At 35.6% G+C, this 22,053-nt stretch overlaps 1 protein-coding gene across 1 annotated transcript in view; it reads left to right on the top strand.

Annotated features, from left to right (window-relative positions):
- MOSPD2 (motile sperm domain containing 2) overlaps nucleotides 1-18,600 on the top strand; it is a 35,332-nt gene extending 16,732 nt beyond the window's left edge. The window contains exons 7-15 of the mRNA XM_035542194.2: nucleotides 119-157; nucleotides 1,185-1,309; nucleotides 6,515-6,685; nucleotides 9,484-9,596; nucleotides 13,082-13,178; nucleotides 13,995-14,091; nucleotides 14,732-14,861; nucleotides 15,972-16,074; nucleotides 16,583-18,600. Of these exons, the coding sequence (XP_035398087.1) occupies nucleotides 119-157; nucleotides 1,185-1,309; nucleotides 6,515-6,685; nucleotides 9,484-9,596; nucleotides 13,082-13,178; nucleotides 13,995-14,091; nucleotides 14,732-14,861; nucleotides 15,972-16,074; nucleotides 16,583-16,729 (1,022 nt within the window). The 3' untranslated portion in view covers nucleotides 16,730-18,600. The remainder of the gene's footprint in view (nucleotides 1-118; nucleotides 158-1,184; nucleotides 1,310-6,514; nucleotides 6,686-9,483; nucleotides 9,597-13,081; nucleotides 13,179-13,994; nucleotides 14,092-14,731; nucleotides 14,862-15,971; nucleotides 16,075-16,582) is intronic.
- The last annotated feature ends 3,453 nt before the right edge of the window (nucleotides 18,601-22,053 follow it).

The following is a 22,053-nucleotide window of genomic DNA, read 5'->3' as shown; positions in this document are numbered from 1 at the left end:
TCTTCAAGGAAGTAAGCATGGCAGTTTCAAAAAATGAAGTATTCCCTTTTTACATTACCTTTATTACTGTACTCCCTGTTAAACAGAAATACCTAACATTGTTTCCTTTTCTTTTCAGCAAAGATAGTGATCTTTGAAATGCCATGGATAATGAATGGTAAGTCATTTTTTTTGGTTTGTTTTCTTAACATCATGACAACTCTTTAAAATCAGAGTGAACAAGAAGCATCTTTCATCTTTTTCTCTAGATACAGTTAAATGGTGGATTTGTTATATGGTCATCTTTAAATCTGTTGATGTGTAGGCTGCACGTTGATGTTTTTCTGTCTAGTGTTGTATTTTGGGTTACACTTTTAAATGGGGTAAAAATTCGTCCTGTTACCTTTAAAACTTGGGAGACTTTGGTAAACAGTCTGTTCTGTGAATGTTTCCAACTGTAATTCTTTAAAGTTAGATGAGTTCATGATTTAAGAATGCTGTCATCAACATTGAGCACTAATGACCAGCCAAAAACTAGGTTGTACAATTTAAGGCAGATGCCTGCCTGACACTGGACATGGCAATTGTTATATGCATGTATTCTGATGTATACTTCAATATTTATCATTAATTATAATGTATATGATAAGCAGGTTATTCCAGTATCTATGCTATTTAAAATACATACCTCTTATGTTAGCTCTATGTTCTTCCTGTATATTTAAGTTTTACCACCAGTAAAATAACTATGGTGTTTTAAAGCTCTAAACCAGAGCAATTTAAAGCAGCAAAATGTTTAAAATGGGAGGAGTGTATATGTAACTTTCCCAACCTCCCTCATACAGATTTGGAAATACAATTGCTTTACAACTCTCCCGTGTGTCACCGCAATCCCCCACTTTCTCCAGAACTTGCTAGTTTAAACTCCGAGACAAGGGGATCATCATTAGTTAAATTGAAGACTCTCTTCCCTTGAAGTCTGTGATAAGTCTGCATTCTGCTATAGGAAAACACTGTCCATAAAATGTTTTCTTTGTAAATATTATTTTTTTTCGTTGCATCATGTCCCCACATTATAACAGATATTTTCAGAACAGGCCCGTATTTATGGGGCGTAGCTCACTTGTTTCATTAAGTCTACTGATACACTGTGGGAAAAATACCTTGACATCTTACATATGCTTTTTTTTTTTTCCATTATAAAGCTGCTTTTAAAATTGTGAAGGGTTGGCTTGGCCCAGATGCAATAAGCATGTTAAAGTTCACAAACAAGAGTGATGTACAGGAATACATCAGTGGAGAATATCTGCCACCTCACATGGGTGGAACTGTAAGTATATTAACACTTCATGATCCTTTTGAGATAGGTTGAGCCATGCTTATTTAAGTAACGTATGTGGTGTTGCAACTTGGCACTTCATGGATTTGAAATTCCTTCAGATCGTTCTGTCAAAATGGTATTTTCTAAATCACATTAGTAAAAAATGGATTAATTTTATAAGAAATTGGTATCTTGCAGTCTGAAACGCAGAAATCAGTTTCATGAATGATTTTAATCATTCATTTTCAAGTCATAAGAAATCTTGTTTTCAGACCTTCGACAGCAAAAAATATCCATCCATTTTAAATGCCTTTTTCCACTCTTCCCCTACCTGATGAATTAAAGAGGGATTGTGTTGGTTTATGATACAGGTTCTGCAAACAGAAAATAGATTTCATCCTGCTCCAAAGCCATGGTTCAGTAAAGAAAGTATTGCAATTATTTTTCCTTTGTTGTCCCTAGGGCTGCATTTTCTAAGACTCTATAGAAGACTTTTTAAGAGTATGTTAGAGAGCATACTCCAAAGTATTTTTCAATCCAGTATTGCTTTGACAGAAGCTGGATCCTATTCTAGTATGATCTAAATGGCAAAACAGCACAAGGCTCTTGCGCAACAAGCTTCATTTTTTGTAAAGCTAGTAAATAATTTTGCGTAATTTTAATAGAATCTGCAGAAAGAGGATTTTTTTTCTTTAAAACTTTTGCAAACAGTTTTTAATGGAATAAACCCATTGTAGTAATCTTTACATGTTTCTTTTTTTTCATTTTTACTTTTACTCCTGAATGTTTTTGCTGTTAAACAGTAACAACATGGAGAAAAGGAAGATTCTACTCCAGCCAAAGTAGAAGTTTGTTCCTTAGTATTTAAGCTCGAAGCAGAGTGCTGGTAGCCAGAACATCATGCAAAACCATTTTGAGAATGTACATAGTGTTACTTTGTTTTTATTCAACTGAAAGTAGCACCCTGTAAAAAGCACTTTTAAAATGATACTGCTATCACAAAACACCTGAAAAGATGGTATCCTTCTCCATAGAAAATTGCTGCCTAAACTCCACAGTCTTGTGTAAGAACTTGCTCATGTTAGAGAAAGTTGAAATCTCTGAACTTCAGTAGTAGACACTGAGGGAAGGACTGATGGTGTCTTTACTGACCTCGGTAAGGATTTGAACAGCAATGGCTCTTTCTGGGCCTAACTTCCAAGTTGTTGTTCTACTGTTGCAATAGCAGGGAAAGTTCTTCTCTTCATTCTTAGACCTCAGTGTCTCCTGTCTGCTTTATACTGTTGTATCTGGTAGATAATTCCCTTTTCAAAGACAGAATCTTGTTGCTTTGCTAAATATCCTTTTGCATCCTCTGTCCCCCTATACTGAGCACACAGAGTTAGTTTTCCTTTATCCCGCCTTGGTCCTGAAAGGTCTCAGTGCTAGCTAGTGATAGTGACCAAGCTGGCCCCATGTTGGCCAACCTACTTAGCTGTGGTGCTAAGTTGTAGTGACAGTAATAAATTAGTAGAGCAGGAGTACATCTGTTTGACAAGGACTCTTAAGTGTATTTATATCAGAAAAAACATTCCTGTTTATTAAGTTCTGTATTTTGAACCAGCAGATGTTTTGTCTAACTATTGAGTCTCTTCAGTATTTAAACGCTTAATAGGTGTTCTGAACTTTTTACCTCAGAACTGTCACCATCTGGAAGTGTTGTTAGCAAGTATTCAGTTCGTCTCCAGCACTTTTTCTGAGAGCATGTTTTTTCTTGATGTGATCAAGCTTGCTTTCTCCTGAGACAACTTACAACTTGAGTCTGAAGAGGAAGTGCATCTACTAGTATTAGTGTTGACAGGCCTGTTGGGGGGGGGTTGTTCATTTTTTTTAAGGTATCTGATGTGTAAAAAAACTAATTTCTTCCACTTTCCGCTGAAGCATCTTTCCCTATATCCATTTCCTCTTTTAATGATTTTCCAGTCATTTAAGAACATGCTCAGCTTTGCAACCAGCATAGTGCAGGTGAAAGAACACAGCGTATCTGTTCTGTTTTTATTCAGTACTCTAGCCATAAGTAGACTCTCCTTTCTCTCCTAGTTTCCTACTAGGATCCATCCTGTAGAGTCAGGTTGTCACAGAATCAAAGAATTGCAGGGGTTGGAAGGGACCTCAGGAGATCATCGGGTCCAACCCCCCTGCCAAAGCAGGTTCCCTAGAGCAGGCTGCCCAGGTAGGCGTCCAGACGGGCCTTGAATATCTCCAAAGAAGGAGACTCACAACCTCCCTGGGCGGCCTGTTCCAGTGCTCCATCACCCTCACCGTGCAGAAGTTCTTTCGTGTGTTGGTGCGGAACTTCCTGTGCTCCATTTTGTGGCCATTGCCCCTTGTCCTGTCCCCACAAACCACTGAAAAGAGGTTGGCCAAATCCCTCTGTCTCCCACACTTAAGATATTTGTAAACACTGATGAGATCCCCTCTGTCTTCTCTTCTCCAGGCTGAACAGACACAGGTCTCTCAGCCTTTCCTCATAGGCTGACAGATTCATTTCATTTCTTGAGATTCATTTCATTTCATGAGATTCATCTTCCTCATTTTGCCAGATGTAAACAGCTAGTGGAGCAGGTCACTTGGTCATTTTGGGGAAAGTGTGTGCTATGGAATCCAGGTGTCCAAAAAGAATGGTTTTTAGAGACCAGTTTTGGAATTAAATAAAAAATCAAGTCTGGTTTGGTAATACAGCTTGAATTGTTGACCTTGGAGTCACCAATTGTTCTGCTTAATCAAGGGAACTGTTCTGTGTCTCCATCTGTCAGGTTGTCTTCAAGTATGTTTTGGTTTTGCTGTGACATGGGTCACTCACAGGATAAATTTGTGGCTTCCCTTAGCATGAAAATCCTTCAATCAGCTGTCACCCAGCTGAGAAAGGAGGAAAATGACCTAATTATTTTTGGACAACTAGTGGATAAAGGTGTCTTCAGGGCATCCAAAGCATTAATACTAATAATGGAAAACAGAACTGTGTTTTTTGCAGGAATTTGCACATATACTTTGCAAGTTATATCTGAGTTCCCATCAATATCTGTTGACTGTCACTGTTTCTGTGCTGCTAATCAAAGAGGGGCTATGTATCGTGTACCTGGCTTTGAGCGTTTCTTGTCTCTGCTGCATAGGTCTCTCTCTCTTTACAAGGGGTGCGTGTGTCTTGAAGAACTTGTTGAAATTGCCCAAAACAGATTTAGGAACAAGTTAATGATAAGCAGTTTGTGACATTGAGTCAGGTGCACAAAAAACATTCCCTAATACTTTGCATATAGTAGTAAATGTATTCAAAACTTGTTTGCCTAGATTCACAATCCTTTGTAGTCCACATTCTACAAGAACAGTTCCAGCTCTTGAAGATAATGATAGAACAGTTCGTTAGACACAGGTTTCTATCTGGCCAGGGAAATTTGTTGCCAGTTCAATAACATTTTGTACAGGATCGAGTATGTGCACATTTCATAGGATTATTAAGCTTGTTTATTTGCCCAGTTTTCTTTTGTCAGAGGTGAGCAGTTCACCCCTGTTAAATTCAAGGTTCCCTCCACTGGTGCCAGCATTGAACAGTGTGTGCGACTAGAATGCTGCACTATTCACTGGTCTGAACTGACAGCCTATAGCTTAGGTTTTCTTGGAAGAACCTTTTATAGGTCAGTGGCCTGAAGTTTAAGGTATTAGTGGGCCTTTTGCATGCTATTTCATGGCCATTGTGTACATGTGGTCTTAGAAAATACCACTACCATGATTAAAACCTCTACCATTACTGACAAACACAGCTGTGTAAAGTCTGTGTTCACCTTGAAAGAAAGCCATCATTCTGTGGAATGGATGTATCGAGCATTGGATAAATCTGTCTTGTTTACCTGTCTGAGGCTTCAGCCTTGTTAGTAGGTAAGCCCATGTCACTGAAACTGATGGATTGTGATTGGGAAGTGTGGGACTTTGAGTTGTCACAGTGATGAGATTCACGTCAGCTGATGACATTACCCAGCATCACGGATTAATGTGGTGAAGTGAAATGTGCAGCAAACATAGCATCTCTTTTTTTTTTTTTTTTTCCTTCCTAACATCACATTGTTGCTTCTGTTTTGAGAAGACAAAACTTTTTTGTTTTAACTCTGCTGGTGGCAGACTTTGGAAACTGTGGGCATGGCTCAAGTCTGCCTCACAGAAGTCAAAGCTTTGATATTTTCCTTTTCCACTGGAAAAGCTGACCAACTATCTCAGTTTAGTTGGCGTTTAAAACTGAAACTGTAGTAGAAACAGAGTGCCCTATTTAGACATTGTTTCTAACATTAAAAACTAATTTAAGAATATAAAGAGCAGTTCTAATTAACAAAATCTAGCTTCTACTTGTCATGTAATAGAAAAGATATCTTCACTGTGGAAGCTTTGAGAATGTTGGTATGCTGCTTCTATGTTCCTCAGTTCTCTGGAAGGCGGTCTTTGAATTGCTTTGGCATGCCAAAGTTTGAGCTGTCCACACACTGGATTAAACTTGAAGGATTAATACATTTCTTTTAAGCTGTGGATATTATGCAACTTAAAATACAAAGATCTGAAGTTTTTTTTAATCACTTTGAACGTCCTTCAGAAACATACAATAATCATCATGGGCGGAAAAGACCTTCAAGATCACTGAGTCCAACCGTCAACCTAACCTTACAGAATTCCACCACTAAGCCATGTCCCTTAGTGCCATGTCCACATGTCTCTTTTCGTCATTGCCCAGGGCAGCCTGTTCCAGTGCTTGACCACCCTCTCCATGAAGAAATTCTTCCTAATGTCCAATCTAATTCTCCCCGGTACACCTTGAGACTGTTTCTTCATGTCCTAAGCTGTCATAGTTGTAGGAAACATGGTATAAAACCTAACAAAAAAAAATTGAGCGCTAAGACTTTGAATCCTGATCCTTGACAGACCTAATGCTATGGTTCTGTGTGGCTCTATAAATAACAGTTGCTATAATTTAATGGCTTTATTACGGGTTTGTTTATTAATGATGATAAAATCAAATCTATTTGTAGTATCAGCTTTCTGCACAGGGACCTAATATAAAATAGATAAATGAAATCTGCAAGTCATATGAAACAAAATGAATTGATAGTGCTTCCATTAAAAAAAAAAAAAAAAACTACAGAAGGTACTTCTCATCATTCTAAGTGGTCTCTTATAAATCTCCTTATGTTTTAGGATTCTTTCAAGTACAGTTATCCTCCGCTGGTTGATGATGATTTTCAAACACCTTTATGTGAAAATGGGCCCATTACTAGTGAAGATGAGCATGAAAGTAAAGAAGAGATAGATGCAGATGCCAAAGAAACTGGGGATCTGAATGAAGAACAAAATCTTAATCAGAAAAAGGTATCTAACTGAAGGCTGAGGCAGAACTAATGTTATGTTTACGAAGTAAGATAGGAGTCGTAATTTTTTTTCTGCTCAGGCTTTTGCTTTGTTTTTTTTTTTTTTGTTTTGTTTTTTTTTTAGTTTGAAATAAGTTCAGAGTAAACCTGAAAAATATAATTGCAGGTTCAACCTTGCTTCTTAGTTTGCACAGATTTGACTGTTAAGACCAGCTTTGTGCTTCTGAATGAGTAAAGTCTGTACTAAGTACTTAATATGTCTGGAGTTTAGTGAATTGCACAGTAATATTTAAAAGGTCTGTGTACTGTTTTCAAAGCTTGTCTTTCTAGCTAGTAGATTTTTAAGCTTGGGTTATTTTGTGGCAGACACTTTAAAATACATCTGTTGTTCTCAGATGCTTAAATCAGTACACACGTGAGAAAATAATTATTTATGCCTTACTGAAAGCTAACTTTTAAAAATTATTGGTAAAATTTAAACACGTGAAAGTAATCACTTAATCTCAGGAGAAATTTTATCGCTAATCTATCAGTTCTGTGCTGACAACACAATCTTCCTGCAGTGTTGTTTATCCACAAATATAAGGCATTATTTTATATAAGTGCATGACGTTATACTTCAGAATATGCAGTCATAGTCAGTGGGGATATTGTTTTTAAAAATGGCAGGAAAAAAACAGAGAAGTCTGAAATTCATTCACCAGTGCCATAATTAATATTGGAATATGAATTGTAAAACTTCTATTTAATGGAGTGGAGCACTTAAATATTTTATTAGTATTAATTTTGGTTTCATTTACTGTTTTAAACTTTTGTCAGAATCACTTGAAGCACACAGCTAACTTTACACTGTTCAGTTTTTTGCAACTTGGCATTCTATTCAAAATAAAAAGATTATTTCACTGATTTTAAGGTCAAAAGGAGGCAATATGTAACTATTGTGGCTTCATGACCACTGGGCTCTAGCTTGTTTTGGTTATAGCACGTCTCCTAAGATCTGACTCTCAGATACGGACACATTAGGAATCCCTGCTTAGTGTGAGAGTTGGCTTTGGTGCTTAATAGCCTCAATATTTCTATTTAATTACTATCTGATTTGCTTGGTTGATTTCAGCTTTATACTTACAGTATTTCTGTCTATTACAGTGTTAAAAATAATGGTTTGGTTTATGGTATCTTCTGTTTTTGTACAGTATAATCAAGGTGCTACTCTTTTTTAATTAGTTAAGCAGACTGATATTTTTACTCATGTATCAATTAACTTTGAGGCATGTTTAAGGCCTCACCTTTAGTATACTTTAAAAATTTTGGGTTATAGATCTCACTGTTCCTGTTCTGAAAAATACAAAAAGTGAATTGTTTTTCTTCAATTTGCTGTTCTGTTCACGTATTTAAGAATAATACTTTATATTTCTTACACAGCAAGTATGTCAGTTTGCCACTTCAATACTGCATCCTGTTCCAAAATGTTTTTCAGACACAGTCCCTTATTTTGTGAATGGTTGATATTTCTTAGTCCTAAGCTATTTTGTACTTGTGTGTTTTAAATATAAATAATTAACTATTTTTGAATAAGGCCAGCTTCCAAAGTGACAGGTTTCAAGTGATCTTTGAGAATTTTTCTTCATTATTATTTATTGTGGTACCAATGTTTATCTGCAGTTTTTTGTCATCATCAAGAATTTGTCTGATTTATTTTTTATGTGTGCCTCCTGTCATCCCATAGAAATGCCTAGTTATTTCACAGCGTAGAGGGAGCCATGAGTGATAAACTTAATTGTAAGTGCCTTTCCTATCAACGCTGATGTTTGGAAAGAGATTCCACCTCTAAAGTACACTACAGTAGTATTTTTTTCTGGTAATTTAAATCAGTTATTTAGAATAAATTCAAACACATGACCAGTGCAGTGTATTTACACAATAACCTTCTAATATAACCACAACTATTAAAAAAAAAAAAAAAAAAGCTGTGTGTTTTTTATGTTTATTTTCTATAAAACTATTTCTTTAATTCCCATACTTCAAATTTACATTATCTGGATTCTCTTCTGTCAGTATTTCAAGTGGAATAAACACAAGGCTAAGCAAACTGCTTAGCTAGGTAGCTGATCTTCATCATACCACTAATGCTTCTGATTCTCTGTTTTTTCCCTGTTTTGCACTTTGTTGAAAATAAAGAACTCTAAAATTATGATGTGGACATCCAAGCCTGTTGACATGTATATAGCTTCTTAATATATTGAGGAAAAACTTTGGAACCTACAGTATCTCTGCAGTTTCCTATGTACCAGTTCCATCATTGTTACTTCTTTTAAGTCCAGTACTTCAGAGTTCCATTTAAAAATAATGAAGATTTGTTTAGCATCTCTTAAATGCAACGAAGTGTGGAACTGTTGCTGTGTTTGCTGTTCAGTGTTGCAGTGATTGTATTGAGGTGTCTGCTTTGAAAGGTTTTTCAGTGGAAGAGTAACATCAGTGCTTGGTAAACTGATATTTGAAGTACTGCAACTTTTATTTCTGGGATTTTCAAAAATAATCCAATTAGGCATCAGGGAAATACTCAAGGGCGGGGAAGGCAAAAAAGCTTCATCATTCATGTTTAAAATATAAAGTAACTTCTAATATGCATTTTTTTAACGCAGTGGACATTCATCATCCTTAAAGAATGAATGCACATTAAGCTTGGTCTGTAATATATAAATTGAAATAAGCCTCATGTTCCTTGAAATACGTGCATGAATCTGTAGTGTGTGTAACCCAGTCTTCTAGTTAATCATTATAACTATGATTTTTACTCAGATGAATTCTATAGAACAAAATTCCAAATCAGAGGAAAGTGACAAAACAGAGTTCAAACCAAAAAATGCAAAGAAAGCACTAACCACTTTTAAAGGACCTTTATTACATATCAGGTAATATTAATTTTCTTTAATTTTTTCAACAATGTGCCTTGGACACTTGAACAGTGATTTTTTTAAATTGTTTTTAGACTATTAAACAGCACAGTAGTTGTAAACAAACAAATTTTTACAATTTTTCTGGTTTTATGTGAATCTTCAGTGAATCTTTTGGTGTAACCATTGGCATGCCTTTTGTGCTAATTAATAGGTATATATTTCATTTCTATTGGGAAACTCATTGGCTCTAAATTTGTGAATATGTGTAATAAGAACCGTCAATGGTTTGCCACTAATTTCTTAAGCCAATGAAATAGCATTTGAGAAAACAGCTAATACTGTTAAATCTTCTTTTGTTTTAACTTAAGATGTGTAAACATCTACACTAGTAGTTAGAACCAATTTAAATGAAAGGGTACAAAATTCTTCCTGTGGGAAGTGCTGTGTATAAATGGTATATCTGCTTAGAAGATTTTGGCATCCAAGATTCTTATGTCTCACAGTTAATGTGCTTCTTATCTGGAAAGTTTAAGAAAAAACAATCAGGAAATTTTATTTTTCTTTTCACCACCTGCTTGTTTAGAAAATGATTTAGACGTTAACTTTTATTTTTCATTTCCAGTTTGCTATTAGGTGAATGAAGAAAATAATATATAGGTATTCCTTAGCTAATTTCATAAATGCTACACTGAATTAGATTTTGAATGAATTTGAATAATGACATGTTTATTAGCATCTAAACATTTTGTGTATGTCAAATTTTCCTGATGTCTGAAATGAAAATTAGTTATTTGCAAAAAAATCTATTTATAGTCCTAGTTTCTTGTATAGCTGTACAAAGGCATAGACTGCAGAGTCATTATCTTAAAAGAATTTCTGAAATCCATGGACGTCTACTTAGGTTTTGTGTGAAGAGAATTCAGATGAAATATTTTCCTTTCTCTCCGTGTGACAAAAGAAGCTGCGTCCTTCTGTCCATTTAAAAAAAAAAAAATTAAAAATAAAGTGCCTTTTTTCTCTTAATCTTTGAAGTTCTGCTGTTGGAATAGAGGTGTTGGAGATCATGTAAATTTCAAGAAGAATAAACTTAGTCAATTACAGTGGTGCTAATACTTGCTGTCATGGAAAAATAAAATACTGGTTTCTTTATTGTTTTTGCTGTTTGTTCCTTGAGTAAACTCTTGAAGGAGTATGCACAGTTGTTGTTCTTTATTGATGCTGTCACTTTGTAGAAGCTAGACCTAGTTTTGATTTCCCTGGAGTCTTTCTCATGGCATTGAGTTGACATTATGTATTTTACTTTATAACCAAATAACCAGCAGATTTTTCACTCACAAACACCTATATCACAGGTGAGGCATGATTGGAATCTCTGCCAGTAAAGTTAGCTTATGTTTGCTGATACTAGCATTACCCTGTCAAGGGAGTCCTATAGAGACTGAAGAGGGAGCTGAGGCACAACGGTGCTCGTACTGTGAAGTCACTAACAACCGGTAGCATTTTTGTGCCCAAGTGCTGCTGCAAAGTACCCCCTGCACAGATACTTCTTAACCGGTGTCTGCTTACTATTTGGTGGCTTTGGTGGACGGCCAAAGCTGAGTAACCAAGCAGAACTGGCAAACTTGGGCTCTTGTTTGCTCATGCATAGTTGTGGTCACAAGCGATTCGTCTCTTCCTGGTTTAGATCACTATTGCATTTGCTTTGCATTCCTTGCTAGGGAAGATAGATCTCTCTTGGCCTTCCTGATGAATAAATGACTACATTCGGTAAGGCAAAACAAACGAAAAAAAAAAGCAGTGGTTCACTGCACTGTCTGGCACAAGACTAGCTCATGTTGTAGTATGTTTGGAGACTGGAATTTGTAGTATGATCTGAACTGCTTTATTCCCGCACACATCAGATAGTAAAGAAAGTAGTATGAAATGAAAGAGCTTTGGTGTTAATTTAAAATACCACCCCCATCCCATACTGTGCAACTGTTTGACTTGACAGACAACAAACGTTCAGAGTTGGCCCTGAAGTGTGTGTTATTTTTTTTTGTCAGTTGCCACAGTTGGTGGTAGGGGAAAAAAAAAAAAAAAAAAAGGCTATGGCACAATATTCTTTTCCTCCAGCTAGTTTCTTTGCCTATTTTGACACTAGTTAATGCTTTCCAATACTAATTATGATTTATCTTGCAGTTTCTGTAATGTTCACAGCTGCAGTAACGTGGTATTAAGATAACTGAAATTTCTTCATTCTTTTTCCTTACTGCTGTTGGTTATTGAAGCTGACAATTTGGGAACAGGAATAAAAGAGCTGAGAGGAGGAGATAGTTACCCTATTAGTCAGTTTTTACACATCAGTTTCTTGCTTTCTGCCTTCCTTAGCACAATTCCTTCCTCACCGCCAAGAATGTGAACTGCCTAATGCATTGCAAAACATAGGCACCTTCCTCCCCCACACAATCACCTTTGGACTCCTATTCTAGCATAGCAGTTCAGGCTTGCCATCCAGCACCAAGGATTTTTCTTCTTAGCTAATACAATTGTATGTTTAAATGAGAGAGAAGAAGGAATTGGCGTTATGAAAGGAGATCATTTGAGGAAGAGGTCAAATGCGAAACTGACATTCTAAAAAGGGGGGGAGCAGAAGTAAAGTAACATTCATTTCTGCAAAATGTTTTCTGTCAAAGAATACCCAGTTCTGTAGTACTGCGTACTGTGGGAGTTCTTTGCAAATTCCTAATGTGGCATATTTAAAGAAAACATGTTTTTCATTTGTTTCTAGTTTCCTCTGAAATTATAGTATACGAGCATGCCCTGCTCGTCTAGTAGTCTAGTAGTGTTCATTTGAATGCTAAATCCAGAATAAATTGTAGTAGTTTAACAGTGTTTTAAAAGTCTTTATGCATGACTCGTAATTTCACAAGAATGTTAAAAATAAGCAAAGCATTTAGATTTTTTTTATGCATGCGTCTTCAGATGTATGTGAAGACTGACTAATAAGTACAAGTCAATTTAGCAGTAGTGGCTGAGATACCTCACAGATACCCGCCTACTCCTCTTATGTGTGTACGATGGCCATTACCGAGGGTAGACATACAAGGTGGAAATTGCTAGTAGGCTGTAACAGCTTATAGCCTTTCATATTAGCATTAATTGAAACTAATTATGTTTTCCCTTAGCATACGATTATAAAATGCAGAGAGTGAAGTGACTATATATACGTCTGCCAGCCCTGCTGTTGCAGATGGTCATGCTCTTCCAGATGGAAGCAGTCAAGGGCAGTAGTCAACTGTTGCATCTAGATCCACCCACGTGTGGACACTGAGTCAGCCCTAAGCTTCACTACAAATTTTTGCATTTTTTTCACAACTTTTTAAATGTAAAACTGTTTATAGTGACTGTAGCTGAAAGATTGAAAGTATTTTATTTTCTTGTATGTGTGGCCAGTTTATTTCAATGATATATGGTAAAGATGATTTGAATAAAACAATTCTTTTAATATTTCTTACTAGCCCTGCAGAAGAACTATATTTTGGATCCAAAGAAACCGGAGAAAAAAAGTGTTTGATAGTTCTGACAAACGTCACTAAAAACGTAGTAGCTTTTAAGGTAAATATCTTAAGCATGACCTGGTTTACTTTATGAAACGTGTAACTTTTTGCATAGTTCTCGGTAAGGAGGTGGAAATACTATTAAGCCACTTTCCCAGTCTAAATTTTCATTCTGTTGGGGTATTTGAAGCAGATAAAATAAATCTTTTGGCTGAATTTGTGCATATGGTGTACCACACCAAAGGGGATAATCAGCAATACAAATCTTTGAAGCATTGACAGAAAAACAGCTATTGCAGTTGTTAGTTCTTCGGTGGTAGTCTAATACTTCACTTAAAAAAAAAATGCTTAGAGCTTTGAAAATGGATCTTTTTATAACTTTTTGCCATTTTAGATCTTGGCTGGAAACAAGTTCGTAATGCTCAATAATGATGCAGCTCCGTCTGCAAATGTCGCCATCAAAGGAATGAATGCAGTTATGTGTGCTTCAGAAATTCTGAGTTGACTCGCATCTTGATTTGGTTTTCCACCACATCGTTTGTGTTCTCTTCACACACAGATAAACTATAGTTTCCGTAATCCTGTTAAGGATTTTGACAGATAGTCCATTTGATATTCTTGGCTTTTACTTATGCATATAAGAGAGACAATAATAGGATATACCAGACAGGAAAGAATAAAAGTGGTTTAGAGGAAAAAATGAAACAATGTGATTATTCCTACAGAGTATGATAATTTAAAGACCATATGCATCATTGTGTATTAAACAATATTTTACAGTTTTGGTATTTTTAGTCATTGCAGAATTGGGTCATGAAAAGGTCATAGTTTGTATGTATAAACTATATGCTTGCTTGTTACTTTTTGTATTTAGGTGAGAACAACTGCTCCTGAAAAATACAGAGTTAAACCCAGTAACAGTAGCTGTGAACCTGGCACATCATTAGACATAATAGTCTCTCTTCATGGTGGTAAGTAAAATCTTATTGTAGAATTTTTACAAAGTCTGGAGGATTAACAGGCTAACTACTTTGGATACAAACCTTTGTTTGGTAGTAAGGATGACTGAAACTCCTGACTGAAGTATGATAGTGTTACCATTTGTTACTGTCAGACAGCATTTGAGTGACTGCCCATACTGGTTTACTACAGCTAGCCATAACCAGATGTTGACTGCAACTGATTCTGTTTCTTGTCTTAAACAAACAAACAAACAAACAAAAAAAGACAGGGGCAGCTGGCTCACTCTCTTACAGTGAAAGTTTATCTGTAGTAAATCAAGTTTTCTAAATTGTTGCAAGGGCAGGTGAATTTGCTGGAGAATGCTTTCATTACAAAATTGTGGGTTGCCATTGAATCATTCACATGAAACTCTGTTAAAAAGCAACTGCATAATTTTGGAAAAAAATATAGTGAAAATTGTTGAGCATAAGAGAATTATTTCATCATTTTTATTTCTAGTAAGTCAGTGTCTAATGTCCTGCCCTAAACAAGCTCTCATTTCATAAGGTTTTTGTTCAAAAATGCTCCATATATGTTTTGTCGTACTGTTATTTTATCCAAGCACCCTTTTTGCTTATTTTTATTTTTACTTTTTTCCTTTGAGGGCAGGTTTTGCAGCATCTCTGCAGGATCGTTTCCTTATAATGGCAGCAGAAGTGGACCAGTCTTTTGGATCAGGTGTACAAGATCTGTCTCAGTTTTGGAAAGAAGTTCCTAGGACCAAAGTGATGGAACATAGGTGAGCATAGGGTTTTCTGTTGACAGGTTTTTTTAGCCATCGTTTATCTGATTTTTAGCATTTGCATTATCATAATCAGTGAAGGATTCTACAAACCCCAGTTGTGCGCTTGCTGACTGAAGTATATCACTGTGACTTCCTCTCTGTTTGAAGTGATTAGAGGAGTTTTTTAACATGTAAAGCATCATGGTGTTCTGGACATGCTTTTCTTTATATTGTTGCTTTTTTGCACTGCTTTAAAAATAAGTGGAAATAATGTCAATGGACGGGAAATACACATGTACAGTAGATACATATTTTTAATAAGAATATGCCCCTTTAGTTTTCTAAAAAGAAACATGCAAGGAAAGAATTAACAATGCAAAATTATTTTCTGTGAAATATTAGAAAATACTCCCTAACTGCTTAGGAAAAATAATTGTAGAGAAGATCTCTGTAAAACCCATCACCTGTTAATATGTATGTTTTCCTTGTATAACGGTGGAAAAATACCAGTAGGAAAATAAGTATCTCAATATACTGTTTTAAATATGCCTGTTACTCCTTTCTTACATCTGTTCACATCTAGTGATGTCACTGCACATCTTTAGGAAAAGTATGCATGTGATTAGGGGAACTTCTGCTGCATTTATAAATTGTGTAGGATTCCACTGTCTTTCATAATGGCACGAAATTCTGTTCCTGCATATTCAACTGCAGGAAAGGCGGTGTACGTGAAAAATATTGTTGCTAAAGATGAAAATGGAAGGAAAACCTTTGGTTTTTGTTTGCTGTTTAATAACTTGTTGCATCTTTGGTAGTAAGTTTTTGACTAAATAATCCAATGGATCCAGTATTACAAATTTTAAATGAGGAAGGTATATTTTACCTGAGCTTACAGGTTGTTATGGGCTGTCTTCACGTATGAAAAACTGTCTAAATGTAATTGGTGGTCTGAGGAAGCCTATTCAGACTATTGTTACAATGGTTATTTATAAAATTCATCAAGCAGAACAGACGATAAAGTACATAACAGTTGTTTGGACTGTTTACTTTCCCTATTAATTTTTCAATGTTACATTAAACTTACAATGTTTCACGTGTCCTTTTTTTTTTTAAACCTTTAAACAGGCTCAGGTGTCATGTCATAGAAAGTAGTAAGCCTTCTACTCTTACGTTAAAAGAGAATGCATTTAATATTCCAGCAAAAACCAATGAAGATTTACATATGCAGGTAATAGTATATTCCTTTGTGATGAATAAACTTAAAATATGATAGAGATAAAAATAACTTCTTGTACTAAACTTCTTTGGTACTTTGTAGGTTAGACTGTTTGAAAAACTTTAGTACTTGAGAGTAACTAAACCAGTGATAGTAATTTTTTTTTTTTTTTACTTTGAGTGCTAATGATTTAATAAAATATGTTTTCAATGCATTTTATTCATTTCTCTTTTTTGTATGATCTCAGGTATGAATGAAACTCAGCAGTATCTACTGCTTCCTAGCATAAAGATGTCACCTGCTTGATATAGGCAATATAAATAATTTGTAACTCTTAGAAGTTCTAAGTTTCTTTAGGAGAAGAGTGTCCTGAAGTGTGTTGTGATAGAAAATGTATCACTAAGAGAAGTCGTTTTTATATTTTTACTGTGCTTAAAGTTATTGTGGCTAAATAGCTCTAAATCATCAAATACTTTCCTTTGTAGTAATTTTAAATTAATGAAACTATTTCTCATTTCAGCTAACTCATTTACTGCAAATTAATAAAAGACTTCACGAACAGATTGATCGCTGCCTCTGGTTCCAGCAGTTGTCAGTCGTTTTATCATTATTATCAATTACTGTTGTTGCCTTCTGCTTCTACCTGGTGTATACCCAGAGAGGCTGAAACAAACTGCTTTGCTCTGAAGGTGCTGCTTATGATGTTGGACGTGAGTGGAAAAGGTTTCAGTACTGCTCTTAGATTCTGGAACTGCCAAAATGAGGTTTGTGAGCCCACAGCAATGAGTGATGATAAAATTTTCTGAAAAAAGGAATGAATGACTGGCAAAGGAAATTACTGAAACTTGACGCTTAAAACAGTTCATGAAGATGTTAGAGCTTGGAGTTATTTTCACTGTACAACTTAATACTACTGAACTGGAAGGAGGAAACCAAGTACAACAATATAATTTAAAACTTTTTTTTCCTCTATTCTATTCAAGTACTTTAAATACAGTATTTAATTTCTTTTCATCATATTCTTACATTCAGAATTACTCTAATAGAAGGTGTAAGCAGTCTGCTTAGTGTATTCTAAAGGTTTACTTGTTCATTCAGGAAAATTTACAGAAATTATGTAGAACAGGCAGATTTTTTGTATAATCTATGTACATTCACGTATAAAAGAAGGTATTTGTTGTTAGTAATTATTTTGGTACTTCAGGGTCATTGCTTTCATTAGTTAAATTCCTTATTTTTGTGCTTTTCCTGAATGCAAACGTACTGTAAATATTTCGTAAACAAATAACATTCACACAGCCATGTTGACCAGGAAAATAACCCTTGTTCAATTCCAAAGATCCTAGTCAGATTGCAGGAGGAGTGTAGCAGTTGACTTTTGATGACCTAGTTATGGTTCCTAAAAAGGCTAATAAATAGTTTAAGGACTTACTCTGAGATGTGCAATATGCTTAAATCACAGATGAATTCGTGAAAAAAGACAGTCAAGTCAGGAAGATTAAATGTTATTGAAGGCAACATAAAAGTGTTATATCTGCCATTTCTCTGAAACTGTTGTAGAAATGGTGTATGAAGCTAGTGTGAATTTATTCTAATAAGGATTCTTTGTATTCGTGGCTGTAAATATGTATATTAAAATGCTAAACACCTTAAAGGAGACTGATGGTATCTTTCATACATTTATTTTTTTCACTCTAGATGAAGTCTAAAATTTTAAAATAATTTCTTTACTAGAATTAGTTTTTGCTACAAATTTACTTTGTAATAGATTATTTAGTTTTGATTTGTTGACTTCAATAGACAAGAAGAGATTATTGGGGAAAAATAAAGGTAATACTCTGCCACTGTCTGTTTGCTGACAGTATCTCTCCAATGTGTTGTAGATGTAGTACCATTTCTAGGAAATAGAAACAGGCAGTTTAGAAAATATGCTGGTAAACTGATTAACTAATAAAGCAGCAGTGATTGAATATGATTACTAAAAAACTACTATGTAAAAGGCAAGTCTTCAGAATTGTTTGGTGCATGGTCTTCTGTACTTTCTTATTTTATACAGTTTTACTATATCTGCGTTTTCTTAATTTTTCACTAATCTCATTTCTGTACATTTTGCTTCTCAACATTTGGTTTTCTTAATGAATTGGCAACTTACATTGTTCACTGCTTACTATGAAACTTTTGTGTAAATTATTTCCACATGCACAAAATTCAGATGCTTGCTTTGAGCAAAATGGATTGTTGTCTTGTTGACAAAGGTAACTAATTTGTAACCTTCAGATAATACTTGCTAACCATGCTATTAAAATGATTCCTTAATTTCAGTGGATTGAATAGCACTTTACTGTAAAATTGCAAGAAGTATATTCTTAGAGTCTTTGCCAATATGAATATTTTAATGTTTTGGTGCTTTCATAAATATTTTCAGTATTTTATTACTATGTTGGTATTTTCTTTGTATGATGAATCAGATGAACATTTTTTTCTATTTTAATATGTTTCAGAAAAATGCAGTTACAAAATAAAATTGAGGAAATACATAGTTTTGAATGTTTAGTGTTTTTAAAGTAGCTCCATCTTTGGGTATGGTTCTCATTAGTCTACAGATACTTAACATGAAGTAGGGGTCAATATGGTAATGACCCATAGTCTGTTGCATAACAGAAGTTTTGATGATATTTACCAGACAAAAGTAAAATAGATCACCTTAAATTCTTAGGCAGAGTAAGATAAACAGATATCACATGATAATACCATGGCAGAAGTAATGCAAATCCACACAATACAAATATGCGTATCTTGGTAAACATAACTATATGGTTTAAATATTAATAATAGAACAAATTTAAATTTGTCCATACAGCACTGTTCAACAAAATGCATTACAGGTAAGAGCTCACTGCTTTACATCCTGTGGCAGTTTCACAAGATACTGTGCCTGAGTCATGAAGTCTGTATTTCCAGTTTATGCATTAGTTTTGGAAAAAGTAATTAATAAGCCAAGAGGAACATGTTGTGGGCTCTTCTGTGAGGCTAAAAAAAAACATCTTATATGAGTTTCTGGAGTGTGTGGCTCATCGTTCCCTGGAAGGTGGGTCCCTGAGGAGTAACTGACTCGGTGTTGTGTCAGTTGCTACATTGCCATGATAGGTGGAACAAAGGTAAGGGATTATAAGTTAGTGTTTCAAGCTAACTTTTTTCAGTATAACCTTTGGAATTCTCATGCCTATTTCCCAGGCACTTTCCAGCATTGACAGCTTCTGGGTTTGTGTTTCCTGCAGCTGATGAGAATCATAGCCTCCCATTTTCAGTTTTCTAAATTATTTCAGACTTGCTTTTCAACTCAAACTTCACAAATCTTGTTTTTGCCACTTTTATGGTAAATGCGTACAGTATTACACATAGAGACTACTTAGAAAATAAAGTACTGAAAATCTACCTCGCAAGAAGCATGGCTCTAGTGAGGTTTTTCTTCTTCGCAGAGCAGGTGAGTGCAGTTCCACATGCTGGCCTTGGCTGAGACTGATTCAGATGACTGATTCAGATTGTTTCCTAGTCAAGCTTTGCAATTACTACTTTGCTACTTCTGAGTAGAAGTACTGAAATACCTGAGTTGCATGAGCAACGAGTGAGCAGCTTACCAGATTTTTACCAGTAGCAATCTCAACTCCTGATTTACTTCATTTGCCAGGCTGGTGCATCAAACTACCTACTTTACATGCTCTAAGTCACTTCTGTTTTCCTAAACATTGAAAGAAATGCTGGGCTAACAGCTGGAGAGCATTCAGTTATTGCTGGGTGATTGCAGCTAATAGCACTTGTGTTTTTTTGGTTGGTTGTTTTTTAAATTGCAGTAGGCAATTCATTGTCATGGTATAGCTGAAGTTAATAATGAAGTCCAAACACAAAGCCCTTTTTGTGGGGGCACAACACAAAACCCTCTCAGTTGCCAGTCATTGCAGTCTTCAGCACAGTCCAAAGTATAGCGGTAGCCCACTCAAAGGGCTGTTAAGTTCTTCATTATGCCAGTGGGTCTCTTGATTTATTAGTAATAATTCCTTTGTCCAATTTTAATTCTCATATCAGTTACATTAGGACTGTACTGGAGTTGGTTGAAATTTAGAAAAAGTTGAATAAGAAAAAAAAAGCCTGTAACTTTTGTTTATTTATCTTTTATTTTCCACAGTAGAATGTATTTATTATTTTAATGTCACTTGGTGTTTTTTTGCAAAATATGTTTGGAGGTTTTGCCCCTTGCTGAAAATACTTTCTTAGAAGAAATGTAAATTATGCATTTTGCTCATCTTGATGAGCCCGTGGGATATGCCAGGATGCGATTCAACTAGCAAGAAACAGTGAGTGCCTTGAAATATTCTTCAAAAACATTAAGTTGCTGTGCCTGTTTCCTTTAGTCTCAAGGTCTGAACAAGACCTTGCCCCTGAAATAAATGTGCCTGCACAAACTTATTTTAGGAAGGAGCAAAAAGACTTATCCTGTTAGAACTTACCAGAAAGAACAGATAGTACAATATGTACTTTGTGTTGCAGAGCCAATATGGGTTACATCTACTCACGTTATTCCAGTATATATGTATATTCCAGTACAGTAGCCAAAACAACAAACTAGCATTGCTGCTTGAAGAGAAAGAAAGTGGTAGAGATTCAACCCATGTATCAATTTCATCTAGAAATCCAGGAGTGCAAGGCGGATCAATGCCGCACGGTGTGTTCTCACAGCCAGTTGTGTAAGTGGTCTCTCTAGAGCAAGTGTTCCCCTAGGGCCCAGGAGAAGGAATAAAAGCAATTCTGATAGTTTTGGTTCCAATCCAACATGGTTTCCTTAGATTTGCAAAGAAACTCTTCAGACACAAGAACTCAAATCCAAGTTTCCAGTATCAGTCCCACGAGGATCACGGTCCCATTTTGTGTGTATGATGAAATCTGAATTAAGATGTCCTTTGGGTAATGACGATGCAGTCTAACAAACCCTGTGTGGTGGTTAATTTTTCAGAATTACAACTTTCTTGTATTTCCTTAGCCCCGTATCTGTTAACCATTACCAGTTTCATTTTTGACAGCTGGGAGCTATATCTGAACACCTGTTCTTCAGGCTCCAGGGAAAGTGTCAGAAATGAGGAGCATCATTTAAATAAATATAGATGACAACGGTAGTGTGAAAAAGAAGCATAAACAGAATTTGTTAAGCTTTTATTGTCTAGAATGCTACAATTGATAAATTGCTGAAAGGAAAGCCAATCTGGGCAACCACCACAGATGCTTCATTAATCTGGTACAACTAACATTTACAGATTGGTGCTTAACCTACTGGCATGAGTGAACGACTATGATCCCTATACTGTGAAGTGCATTTTCATGTAGTCAAGTAGCATTTACCATATTTTTCTTATTTTTTTTCCTAAATTTAAGCATGCAGCTGATGGTGGTGACTCAAGATTCTGTAGTGCCTTTTAAAGGAAAACGGTATTTTCTTCTGGAGTTTGCAGCTAGACAGGCTTTGTTCTACAAGGAGGCTGTACAAATGTGGGTTCTCATTCTAGTCTGGAAATTGCTGGGAAACCTTAGAAAAGCAATATTCATTTATGCCAGTCCGTTGCATTATACCATAAAAAAAAAAAAAAAATTAAATGATATCTTGAACAAATTATGTTGGTATGTAGTAATCCTGGATATTGCTTTACTAGCAGACACTGTGATTGACATGGTGCTTCTTCCTGTCCCTCACACTGGATGCCTGCTGGGTTTTGGAGCAGGTGTTAAGAAATTTACTTGCAGCCTGTGCAGAGAGTCCATCCCAGTATTCCTGTGCTGACTGTCCTGTGCTGGTGGTACATGGATGGGGAATATGGGGAGCATGTGCAGTCATGCTGTTCTGGGAGCCTTCAGAGAGAGCATCCATTTCCTCCAGCAGGTTCCCAAGTTGAGGAGAAATTGCAAAAGCATCTGAGGAAGGGTATCTAATTCTTTCCCCTGTTT

Source organism: Cygnus atratus, chromosome 1 (genome assembly GCF_013377495.2).
Source record: "Cygnus atratus isolate AKBS03 ecotype Queensland, Australia chromosome 1, CAtr_DNAZoo_HiC_assembly, whole genome shotgun sequence".
NCBI classification, from domain to species: Eukaryota; Metazoa; Chordata; class Aves; order Anseriformes; family Anatidae; genus Cygnus; species Cygnus atratus.
Note: the sequence above shows the minus strand (reverse complement) of the source record. Positions and strands in the feature narration are given on the sequence as shown.